We start from the raw sequence: 13,178 nt of genomic DNA, 5'->3' as shown, positions 1-13,178 counted from the left end.
TATTCATTCTTTTAAGAAAGTCTATATTTATATGAAACTGCAGTTGACTGATGTTATCTTGCAAATCTCCAATTCTCAAACAATTATCCAAAAGCTCTCAAGTCACATAAAACAAAATATTTAAGTAGCTAACATGCAATTATAAATTTTGCCTACGCACACAAGAGATTAATCAAATTTGCAGCAAATCCAGTAAAAACCATCTATGTTACTTATATGTTTTACTGGAATATTGTAGATGCCAAAAAAATGTAATAATTTGAATATTAATGTAGTGATTGCACAATTTTATAATTCTTTTGTAAGAGTATCTATGCATACCTTATGATAACATATGTAAAAGCCATTAAACCTTATACCAAAATATCATCAACATAATTGTTTAGCAAGATTTTAGAATAAAACCTAACCCCATCCTTCAAAAACAACAAAAGCAAAAAAGATTATTTGTAAAATTATGGCTAGATTCAGACTCAGAATAACTTAAGAAATTCTTTTCCCAGCAGAAACAAAACAAAGCATACTATTTAATTATTTTTCAGCAATATTTCTTTTAAATCAAATGCAATATTACAAACAAGAGAGAGATGGAAGAAAACATCTTACCTTCTTCAGTTTCATGCCATACAATCCCTTCCAAATTTACACTGGTTCCAGGTTCACATGGTCCAAGGCATTCAGGTTCTGTTACTATTCCAACATCACAAGTATTCACACCCACTGAACGAGTCCGTACCAAAAGTTGCTCCACCGGGGCTGCAATGTTGGATGAAGATGGTGAAAAATAGGAAGGTAGAATCTGAGCTGTCAGATTACTAGAAATAGGAGGCGGAGGTGCAGGCACTGTAAAGAGGGGGTCAACCTAGAAGTAAACAAAAAGGAAAAAAATATTATTTTTAAAGTAAAAGGAAATACTGATATTAGAAATGTATAGATAAACATATTAATCCCATATAATAATACAGCAAGATGGATGAAAAAATACCTTACTTTAGAAAGAAACTCATTCTTTTAATTTCCTGGCATAAGAACAGCAGAATATAACAGTCATATTAAATTAAGCCAAGGTTCAACTAGTTCAACATTTTGTCACGATAGTGCCCAACCAGATGCCAATGATAAGCAATGACTATTTCATTTTTATTACATCATTCTCCATCTGTCAATTACAAAAGGCCACGCTGCTTAGATCTGTATATACACTATGCCAATAGTTTACAACATTCTAGATTCCTAAGAACTGAATGCATATGCAGACCGATACCAGCTAAAGAATTGGCAGCGAACACTTTGCATTGTTGTTAACAGATGATATTATACCAATTACAAAACACCAGGATTTGCAGATAGAAATTGAACCCACATGGAAAAAGAAATATGTTATTATACCAACTGTGACTGTGAAGCCCTTAGAGCAGTGTTTTTCAACCTTGACAATTTTAAGGTATGTGGACTTCCAACTCCCAGAATTCCACAGCCAGCATTGCTGGCTGTGGAATTCTGGGAGTTGAAGTCCACATGCCTTAAAATTGTCAAGGTTGAGAAACACTGCCTTAGACTGATAACTAAAGAACTTCCTTGACATCTGGAAATATTGAATTTATCAGATCTGAAAACACTAATTTAACAAAAAACTACCCTGCTTGGAATTGCTTATATTATTAGATGTTACCTTAATAATTTGAACAAATGCAATCAAGGCCAGAATTTAAAAAATTGTCAAATAATTCAAAGTGCAGATTGTGCAAAGAAGCTTGTACAAAAAGATCATATTTTCAGCTTGTACAAAAAGATTCACACAAAGTAGTTATAAATAACATAACACAGTGGGATCTAACAAAGTCTGAAAGTCTAAAAGAATTTGAGACTTTTGGGTAAAATCAGTATTGATAGACTGAGCTTAAAAAGCTCAGTTTTGAAGACATCTTTATGTGGCAACATCACCTGGCAAAGTCCTAGAATGGTGGAGGTGATCAGAGCAATAGCGTGTTGTTGAAAGTGTATTTGCTGAAATATAAAATTGTGCGCAGATTTGCTATGCCATGCTGTGTCCAAACCTTGGAGAACAAGGAACTCTCACAAAGAGGAGTGCTTCTCTAATAATGAAGTGTTCGTCTCCCATAAATAATACGGTAAAAAGTAATTTATAGAAATCTATACTCAATTGGTTGTCACCCAGGTCAACAAGCACCATTCTAGATGTATTAGTTCTTGAACATTTTGGCGATAAGTGGGCTATAGGACTCGAGACAAATAACTGAGTAATCAGGGTCAGCAGATGTAGAACTGCTAGAAGAAAATGTTCATACCCATCTCAAATATACAAAGATTGATAAAGAAACAATGATCTGCTATTACAAATCAAGTCTAAAGATAAAGCATCAGTTCTGGAAAGAACAACATATAGAATCAGAAAGAAACGAACAGAAGCTAGCAGATCAAAGTGTATTTATAATACAAAATATTCACAGAAGTTGAATTAGAAGAATTACAAGATCAAAGAAATCAATGGAACGCTTATCTGAAGTAGCTCACACCATAGAGGTGAACCAGGAGAGCCAGCAGTAGAGGAAGCCAGTATAGTTACTGAATTGTTTTCATTCCAAAATCAGGCACCCTCTCTTCTGCATTCTCCTCAGAGAGAACAAAACCTTCTAAATAAAAAAACAAGAGGAACGGAAACAATGAATAACTGAGCATCTGGGACAGTACAAAACAAAAAGAAAACACAAATAACATTGCCTTCATTGAAACTTCTAACAACAAAACAAAAAAAGACTGTGGGGTAACCTTTCCAGTGCATCAAGTTTCCCTCTGGGACTAGATTCCAGCAACATTTACCTCTTATACACTTCCTCTTTCCTGATGAAAGAGATCAATAGCCTCTCTTCCTGATGCCAGCTTTTTTGTGTTTGCTGATTTTTGGTACAACTCAAAGATGCATGGCTCAAGTAGTATTGCAGGGGATATGGGACTGGCAACTCATACTCCAGCTTACATAAGAGGGAACCTGGAAATTTGTTTGGGAAGCTGGAACCTATGAGATGTAAAAATAAAAGAAGGATAAATATTGTGTCCACCTGATTTGCTGAGGAGTGAGAAATTAAGTGTTTTGCAGAACTTCTAAATTCTTATGGTCTGTATGAACTTGCATAGAAAAGGCTATCCTTTTCAGGAGGTGTCACTAATTGGTGAAAGGCATTTCTTTACAGCCAGCAACTCTTCATTGAAAATATCATAGTTCTTTTCTGCTGGGAGGAACGGTCTGGAATAAAAGGCCCATGGTAGTAAATCTGTCCCCCTTGAGTAGAACTGCATCTATGGCCATATCTGAAGTGTTCGTTGGCACAAAAAAGGGGCAGAAGGCAATGAGATGCTGAAGGAGCTGAGAGGAAAAGAACTATTTTCACTCTAGAAAGGCCACTTCCCCCCCCCCCAACCAAGGGAGTATTGCCAAGCATTATTTGGGAGCTGGGACAGCGGTTTTACAGTGGATATAGAAAATCTGCACACCCGTTAAAATGCCAGGTTTTTGAGATGTACAAAAATCAGAGCAAGATAAATAATTTCAGAATGTTTTTCCACCTTTAACATATAAGTTGTACAAATTCAATTGAGAAACAAACTATAATTGTTTAGTGGTGGAAAAAAATAACAAAAAACTAGAATAATGTGGCAGTGTAAGTGTACATACCCTCTTATAAGTATATGGTCAGCAAAATTAGGGCCATTGGTTGCACTGCTACTGGTTGAGGCAAATTCTACTCCAGGTGTCACATTATGTAAATTAGCCATCTGTATATCCACTTGCTGCTGGTTTTGCAATAATGCTGCTGCCAGGTGCTAGGCAGATAATAGATTTCTTTAAGGATTGATGTTACTCCAAAATTTTCTTTCTTTGGAAGACTGCATGAGACTTGAAAGATTAACATTGGCTTTAACAGGCCAGGCCAGGCAGGAAACACAACCAGGTAAACTAGTTCTACTTTATGGTAATGCTATGTTAACAGAATCTTGCAAGTGTGAAAATATAATTATCCTGTGGTCACCTTTCCAGCAGAGAACTTAGTGAAAGTCTCTTCTGAGCCTACTGCTCTGCCCACTATATAGCTGCAGGTTATTTATTTATTTATTTATTTATTTATTTTCAAATATTTATATGCCGCCCAATCCCAAAGGACTCAGGGCGGCGTACAAAGTTAAAACAATGATAAAACAATAAAATAAAACAGTCATACCGCAAATCTGATCATATCCCGGCCCCCCAGGGACATCAGCCCCAGGCCTGCCGGAACAGGAGAGTTTTAACGGCCTTCTTAAAGGCCGGCAGGGTGGGAGTAGTTCGAACCTCGGGGGGAAGTTGATTCCAACAGGTCGGAGCCACCACAGAAAAGGCCCTTCCCCGAGGGCCCGCCAGCCGACATTGTCTGGCCGACGGGACCTGAAGGAGGCCCAATCTCTGGGACCTCACCGGTCTCTGGGAGCTGTGCGGCAGAATGCGGTCCTGTAAGTAACCTGGCCCTATGCCATGAAGGGCTTTGAAGGTGATAACCAACACCTTGAATTGCGTCCGGAGACCCACAGGAAGCTAGTGCAGCTCGCAGAGGATAGGTGACACGTGGGCATACCTTGGCGCGCCCACAATCGCTCTCGCAGCTGCGTTCTGAACCAACAGCAGCCTCCGAATGCCCTTCAAGGGTAGCCCCATGTAGAGCACGTTATAGTAATCCAGTCTTGAGGTGACAAGGGCATGAGTGACTGTGAGTAAAGCCTCCCGGTCCAAATAAGGCCGCAACTGGTGCACTAGGCGAACCTGTGCAAAGGTCCCCCTGGCCACAGCCGATAGATGTTGTTCCAGATTTAGCTGTGAGTCCAAGAGGACACCCAAGTTGCGTGCCTGCACTGAGGGAGGTAAATTTGCTGCCTCTCATCTGATTGTTCCTTAACCTGTTCCTCTTTGCCCTGTCTTCCAAAGTCTTTCCCACATACCATTACAAGATGATTTATAAAGCACGCCTTTAAAAGGGATCTTATAAAATAATGTATTTCTCTGTATAATAAAGGATAGTGGAGATATACTTTTATAAATGAGCTACTTTAGAAATTCATTGGTTTATTGTGACTTGAAAACTGACACGAATCAAAAGGTACTTTTTTGCAGAAAAATCTTTTAATTATAGTAAGAGAATATTAACAATTCTCCAAAAACTCAATGAAATTTTGTTCTGAAGAAATAACAGGATGCAATATGGTAAGGTTGCCAGAAGTCTACTGGGGAATAAGGATTTCTACTCACTATAATGCATTTTTAAAATGAGGAATGCCACTAGGTCAACTGCTGTATATAGGTAAGATACAATCTTTTATTCAATTTGATGGATCTAACGGTGACTGTTGCAAAGTCAAGTTGGTCTCTATAATAAAGTTGCACAATGACAAATATCATAAAACACTGGAAGTTTTTAAGAAGAGACTGGACAATCATTTGTCTGAAATTTTATAGGACAGTGATGGCGAACTTTTTAGAGATCGAGTGCCCAAAAACTGGCCCTGCCCCCACTCCACCCCCTGCCCCGCCCCTGCTCTGCTCCTACCCCTCCTGCCCACAAAGCCACTCACCATCTCCAGGGCCCGCCGCAGATCGCCCAGGCAGCCCAGCAATGTCATGGTGGCCATGCCCTCTGCCCGCACCCCACAGCATCAACTGTGCGTGATGGGGTTTGAGGGCAGAGTCTTGTCTACACTGCCTGGCTGCCATGTCCTTGGCTGTGTTGCTCTGCATGGGCCACGCTCGTAGGCGAGTCTCTTCCAGGGTGGCTGCTGGTGAGGAGGGGGTCGCAGGGGGAGGCAAGGCTGGGGCAACGGCACGTGTGCCCACAGAAAGGGCTCCAAGTGCCGCCTCTGGCACCCGTGCCATAGGTTCGCCACCACTGTTATAGGGTTTCCTGCCTGAGCAGGAGGTTGGACAAGAAGACTTTCAACCTCCTTTCCATCACTACTACTACTACTATTATTATTATTCATTAGATGTGAACCTCAGTCAACTGAACATTCAAATTGATTGGCACTGATGGTTGACACGGGTTGCTGTCAGCATCCTAGGTATCAACCAGGTACCTCCTTAAAATGTAAGATTTTCTGAATAGTGCAGTTTATTTATTATCATCATCATTATTATTATTATCATTATTATTATTATTATTATTATTATTAGTGCAGTGACAAGTGGAAACAATTTCCAAATGACTAAACATAGAGTGGCAGTTTTGCAAATAAGCCTGACTGAAGTCATCATATGAGTTACACTATAGTTTCTCTTTTTTATGTGCTTTAATAATGTTTTAAAGGCATATGGAATTTTTTTAATTATTATTTTTAGGTATATTAAATATTTTCTAAAACAGCGGTGCTTGTTTCCTAGTTAGAGAAATTATTATTACAGATAGATTCCCTTTCCTATTCAGCCAGAAAACAGACATTTAAAATATATGTAATCATACAGTGAAAGTACATTTTTATCATCTTTTGAGATTTCTGAGTTTCACATTGCATAGAGAGAAGAACACTAGCAGTCTTTGAACAGCCTTACCCAGAAAGGTAACATCCAGTTACATTAGACTTCATTTCCCTAATTGATACAGATAGTATAGCCACCTGGCATTATGGATGCTGAGGTTCAACATGGCTCTAACATTCCAAAGTCAGAAAGATGGTTGAAGATTTTTCCCTTTCTCTTTATTTCAAATTTAGCTATTAGCTGCTAAAATGTATAGATGTAAGGGAAAACACAAAGATAAGTGGGTACAATATAGTTTAAATGTTAGAGCTACTCATGTGCTTAATCAGAACTCAAAGTAGCAGTTTAGACAACTTGTCAAAGTTACATTAATCTCCTCATAGTCTCAGAAAGGGACTGAACAAGTGGAATTTTATATATAAACAAATATAATGCAAAAAGAAACTGAATATAATCCAGATCCTATACTAGAATTCTACCCATAAGCCAGCATTCCAAATATATGGCTAATTGACTGAAGTATGATTTTTGAATCCCCACATTTGTCAGCTGCCAAACAGAAATAAAAAGCATGATTCCAAGACGGGTACCTGTGAATGATGGGGGGCTTTGTGTTGGACGCCCCCTTTAAAAAGGCGCTAATCGCTGGATGTTGCGCTAGGGATGTCAAGTTGTCGCAAGAGAGAACAGTTGAGAGGGCCGAGATCTGTCTGCGAATAGTGTTGACTGACAGGCCCTTGTTAAGACCCTCCAGGAGGTAATCTAGAACATTGGGGATGGATACTGCAGCTGGATCTAGGCGCACAGAAGCGCACCACCTACAAAAGCCTTTCCATGTAGCATCGTAAATCCTGTTCGTGGACGCTCGTCGTGAAGCTTGTATGATCGATATCACCCCTGCCGAGTAAGCTTGCTTGGCTAAACTTTGCCGCTCAAATGCCAAGCGGCTAGTTGTAGCCACTGGGGGTCTGGGTGCACCAACTTGCCCTGGCTGAGAGTTACTCTGTCCGGGGGAATCCTCCACGGGGGTGATATCGAAAGGTCCACGAGGTCGGCAAACCACGGGCGCCGTGGCCAATGCGGGGCAATGCAAACTATCTCTGCGCCTTCCCGGATCAGCTTGCGTATGGTCGCCGGTATTAAGGGCAACGGTGGGAAGGCGTACAGGAGATGCGCCGGCCACCGACACCTGAGAGCATCCGTTCCCTCCGACCCCGGAGACGGGAATCTGGAGAAGAACCTGGGGAGTTGTGTGTTCTTGTGGTTGGCAAATAGGTCCAGGTGCGGTTGCCCGAATCTCCGGGAGATCTCCTCGAACAGAGCCGGATCCAGGCGCCATTCCGCCTGATCCACCTTGGCTCTGCTCAGGGAGTCTGCCTGGCTGTTTGCCTCCCCCGAGATGTGTTCTGCTTTGATAGAACTCACGTTGGTTTCTGCCCACCAAGCCAGAGCTAACGCCTCCTTCATCAGTTCCGCTGATCGCGTTCCCCCTTCCTTGTTTACATGGGCCTTGGCTGCTACATTGTCCGTTAACACGAGGACGTGCCTCCCTGTTACTAGATGTGAGAAATGGCGTAGGGCCAGGTGGATGGCCCGGAGCTCTAGCCAATTGATGCTGTGTGAGAGGTCCTTCTGGTCCCACTGGCCCTGTGCTATCTGGGTTCCCAAGTGGGCTCCCCATCCGAACAGGCTCGCATGTGTCGTGAGCGTGACCCTGTTCGGCTCTTTGAATATGCTCCCCTTGAGTATCTTGGGAGATATCCACCATTTCAGAGATCTCATCACCTGTGCTGGTACCAAGACCTTCCTGTTGGAGGTGCTGAGATTCCTCCTCTGGTAGGGTAGGAGGAACCACTGCAACTCCCTCGAGTGGAGTCTTGCCCATGGTATAATGCCCATGCAAGATATCATCTTTCCCAGGAGTTTCGAGAGCTGTATCAAGGGCACTCTGATTCTCTGAATTTGTTGAATTAGCTTGGATATGCTGATTCATCGATCCTGGGAAAGGTATACCCTGCACTGTGACGAGTCTATTACTGCGCCTAGGTGTTGCAGTCTCCTTGAGGGAGTGAGATGACTTTTGGCCAAATTGACCGAGAATCCATGCCCTTGCAGGGTTCGGATTGTGGTCTTGAGATCTACCCTTGCTTGTTCCTGAGATCTGGACTGGATCAAGATGTCGTCCAGATAGAACTGTACGCGAACCGGCATCAGTCTGAGATGGGCCGCTATTACAGCTAGGATCTTGGTAAATACCCTTGGCGCTGAGGATAGTCCGAAGGGTAGGGCCCTGTATTGGTAATGTCGGCCCGCGTAGGTGAATCTGAGGAATTTCCGGTAGCTGGGATGAATGGGGATGTGTAGGTACGCCTCTGTTAGGTCTATTGAGGATAGTAGATCCTCTTCCCTGACGCTGGCTAGGATGGATTTCAAGGAGTGCATCTTGAACCTCCTGTATTTTATGTAATAATTCAGGCCCTTCAGGTCCAATATTGCTCTCCATCCTCCTGACGGCTTCGGGATAACGAAGAGGATGGAATAAAATCCTCTTCCTTCCTCTCCCCTTGGTACCCTCTCTATGGCTTGAATTGACAGGAGGTGAGCTATGGCCAAAGTTAGCAACCTTGCCTTGTGTACCTTTCTGGAGATGGGACATCTGATGAACCGGCTTGGTGGGGGAGAACAGAAGTCTAAGGTCAGGCCATGCCTGATCATTTCCAAGACCCAGGAGTCGGTAGTGGTCTGCTCCCAGACCTCGATGAAATTTCCTAACCGAACCCCGATGGGAGTGTCCTGTTTGGCGTCACTTGGTGCGCTTAAAGGATCTGCCTCCCAATCCCCTATATGGGCGTCTGGACTGGAACTGGATTCTGGCTCCTGTGTTTTGGCGATCCTGGGGTCGATCCTGTCTCGGATAGAAGGATCGCGAGCCTCTGGGCCAGTCCCAGGATTGCCCTGACCGAAAGGGCTGCCTCCATTCCCAGGGGCTTCCTGGGCGGGAGTCCTGTCTCCGGAAGTCTTGACTGCTTCTCCTATCAAACTTCTTTGATGGGTGTACTAATATTTTCCTCTTGTCTCTGCCTTCACTGACATGTGGGTCCAGTATGGACCCAAATAGGAATGCCCCGCTGTATTTGGACGTCGAGAGACGCCACTTGGACCTCAGGTCTGTCTTCCAATTTTTGAGCCACAGTAGCCTACGCGAGGCTACTGTGGCCGCAATGGATCTTGCCGCGTACTTCGTTGCGTACAGCGAAGCGTCAGCCGTGAATTGAGAGGCCGCGAGGAGCTTGGCCAATGTCTGGTGTACTCTGACCTGATCTGGAGGCACCGTGCTTTGCAGCTCCCTCAGCCACATAATGCAGGCCCTCGCGAAGAATGATGATGAGGTGGCTGCTTTGGCCGCCCAGGCTGCAGCCATGTGGGAGCGACGGAGGGAGTGTTCAAATTTCTTTTCTTCCGGTTTCAAGGCTTCCGCCATGTCTCCTGGAATCGCGGAGGTAGAAAATAATGAGATCAAGGGGTTATCTACCATAGGAACCTCTAACATGTTCGAGAATGAGGGAGAAAGGTTGAACAGCTTTCTTTCCACGCTATTGGGCGCCGGTGGGCTTGCCAGTGAGGACCATTGTTCCTCTACCGTGGTCACGAAGACCTCCGGACATGGAATGTACTTATCCTGTGAGACCTTCTTGGCAAATAGAGGATTGGCCTCCTTGCTTGTAGAGGGCATCTCCTCCTGTACTGAAGTTAGGCTGACTGTGGAGACTGCCTTTATCAGGAGTGATTTTAGGAGCGCAGGGTTAAAGAGGACAGAGCTCGTCGCCTGCTCAGGTGCGGTCTCCTCATCCTCCGAAAGGGGCATGTCTGACATATCAAGGTCTAATGAGTCACCCTCTCCTATTTGAGAGGAAGTCTCAGAAATGTTGGTAGGGGGCGGCCTGGGTTGTCCCTTATGGGGTGTGTGAAAGGCCACTTGTCCCTTAGAAGCCATGAACTGGGAAAAGGCATCCTGCATGAATGCCTGGAATCGTGCCGACCATATGTTCTCCTGCGCTTTGTCGCTGGAATGACACGCTGGAGTGTGGTCGGGTGAAGAAGTTGGTGAGGAGGGAGTGGAGGAATCTAACTGTTTAGTTTCCCCAGGAGGAGACCAAGTTTTGAGAACTTCCTGGGCAGTAGGTTCTGAGATGGGTGTCACCACTGGGACAGGGGAAACCATGCTTGTCCCAGTGGAATTGGTTCTCTGTGCCCTGCTAATTTGTCTTTCTAAAGCCAAATGTCTCCTCGAAGCCTCTCGCTCAGCTGTTTTAGATTGTCCCTTCTGAGTAAGATGCTTTGTTTTAGCCTTCTTCTCCCCCCCCCCCACCTCTGGTTCAGAGGATCTGCGTTTTTGCTGCTGTTGTGGGGGGGACAATTGAGGGACCTGTGTGACTGAATACGAGACATTGTCTGCCATTGTGCCAGACACCCCGAGTAGGTAATGCCTGGAGTGGGGGAATAAGATACGCAGATCAGATGCAGATGCTTGGGGCTGAGCCCTCCTCTGCCTATACCAACAATGGCCGGACAGACAGGATTCTTTGGACAGGAGATCCTGCAAGGCAGTGACTAAAGGTCACTATATGAACAGTTAGAGAAAATTATTCCTCCTCACCTCCTCACCTAATCCCAGGACTCTTCAGCCCTGGTCCAACACAATGCAACTGGTGACTTTAACTCCCCCAATCTGTGACTGTAAAAACAGATCACGTTCGAATTGATTGCAGTTTGCCTATTTTCCCCCTCTTCCCTCTTTGTAATGCAAGTAGGCTCCTCCGGATGGCGAAAAGCCCCACCCACAATGGAACGGCGGGTTAATCCGCTCGTTCAAAATGGCGAATTGGAGGAGGCCACTCCCCCCAACCACAGCCTATGGAGACCACGAGGCTCACAATGGCGGTTCTAGCTGCCGGCTCTGAAATTTTCCTTGTCCTCCCTGCGCGCCGGCAAAGGAAAAGGGGGGGGCAAGCCAGGAGGCGAACGCCGGCTAAAGCGGCCCTTTCAGGCTTTGAGTGCAAGGGGGGGAGGGCCCCGCGCCGATCGGCTGATAAATGTGCTGGGGGTCGGTAAACGACCCGGTGAGCCCCCCGAACCCCTTGGCTGGTCTCCCTAGCCCTTGGGGATACTCTCACCGCTCCGATGATCCTCCGTTGGGTGGAGATCCGGTCTGAGCCAGCTGCTAAAGGTCTTGTTATTGCTAATTTCGTCTGGAAATTTAGTCTGGGAAGAGGGAGATTTTGTCTTAAGCTATGGATTTTTGAAGAGCTGAATCTCGCACTGCTATCGGGCTTCGAGACTGAGTCAAAACTGGGGTCACACCCAGAGGAAGGGGTGTGGCCAAAGTTTTTACCCAGTCTGCCGGGCAGGAAGGCTGTCATAGAACCCATCCATTGGACTCTACAGCCATCCTGCTGGAGAAAGTACATTTTTATCATCTTTTGAGATTTCTGAGTTTCACATTGCATAGAGAGAAGAACACTAGCAGTCTTTGAACAGCCTTACCCAGAAAGGTAACATCCAGTTACATTAGACTTCATTTCCCTAATTGATACAGATAGTATAGCCACCTGGCATTATGGATGCTGAAGTCCAACATGGCTCTAACATTCCAAAGTCAGAAAGATGGTTGAAGATTTTTCCCTTTCTCTTTATTTCAAATTTAGCTATTAGCTGCTAAAATGTATAGATAAGAAAATACAAGGGAAAACACAAAGATAAGTGGGTACAATATAGTTTAAATGTTAGAGCTACTCATGTGCTTAATCAGAACTCAAAGTAGCAGTTTAGACAACTTGTCAAAGTTACATTAATCTCCTCATAGTCTCAGAAAGGGACTGAACAAGTGGAATTTTATATATAAACAAATATAATGCAAAAAGAAACTGAATATAATCCAGATCCTATACTAGAATTCTACCCATAAGCCAGCATTCCAAATATATGGCTAATTGACTGAAGTATGATTTTTGAATCCCCACATTTGTCAGCTGCCAAACAAAAATAAAAAGCATGATTTAAGTATAGATGCTCCTGCTGCCATTAGACTTTAAGATGTTGGCAGCATAAAACAAACAAACAAACAAAAAAGTTTCTCAAGAAGAAGCCAAAATATGCAGGCAAATGTAAAAGCAGCTGACCTCAAAAACGGATGTTCTTCACAAATCAGTAATCAGTTAAGTAAGAATAAATAAAGCAATATTTATCTTTCAACTAAGTTCAAGATACAGGGCCAGAGTTTGCACTACATCGGTTTTGGCAATTGTAGAGTCTCCTGGTAACAGAGTTCTTCTAGTTTTAATTTCATGCTTTTGGAATAAAGATAATGTCGTTTATTTCTGTACTTTTCTCAGTATTATCTCCAGATGTAGCATACATTAGTATCAACTTAATCTATGTGTCCCATAGAATTTGATCAAAAATTATTTTAAAATACTACAAGTTAAAAGAAATCCAATGTAGTGCAATAGAGCACGGCTTTTCAAATCTAGTGCAATAGAGCACGGGAACCACCTGTGGTACATTGGCACCTGGCAGGTGGTACGCGACCATCCTAGAAAAGTAGTAGCAGGGGAGGGGAATGAGCTGAACTGGTGGCAGCACCGCACAAGCCTGAGCGAGA

General features: G+C 43.8%; 1 protein-coding gene across 5 annotated transcripts in view; it reads right to left on the bottom strand.

Annotated features, from left to right (window-relative positions):
- Nucleotides 1–13,178, bottom strand: part of ZNF608 (zinc finger protein 608) — a 147,346-nt gene that overhangs the window by 61,574 nt on the left and 72,594 nt on the right. For all 5 annotated transcript variants that reach the window (XM_039334173.1, XM_039334170.1, XM_039334174.1 and 2 more), the window contains exon 3: nucleotides 607–862. In XM_039334173.1, the coding sequence (XP_039190107.1) occupies nucleotides 607–862 (256 nt within the window). The remainder of the gene's footprint in view (nucleotides 1–606; nucleotides 863–13,178) is intronic.

This window comes from Crotalus tigris, unplaced genomic scaffold, assembly GCF_016545835.1.
Source record: "Crotalus tigris isolate CLP2741 ecotype Arizona unplaced genomic scaffold, ASM1654583v1 scf7180000017628.32516253702:7417878, whole genome shotgun sequence".
Taxonomy (NCBI): domain Eukaryota; kingdom Metazoa; phylum Chordata; class Lepidosauria; order Squamata; family Viperidae; genus Crotalus; species Crotalus tigris.
Note: the sequence above shows the minus strand (reverse complement) of the source record. Positions and strands in the feature narration are given on the sequence as shown.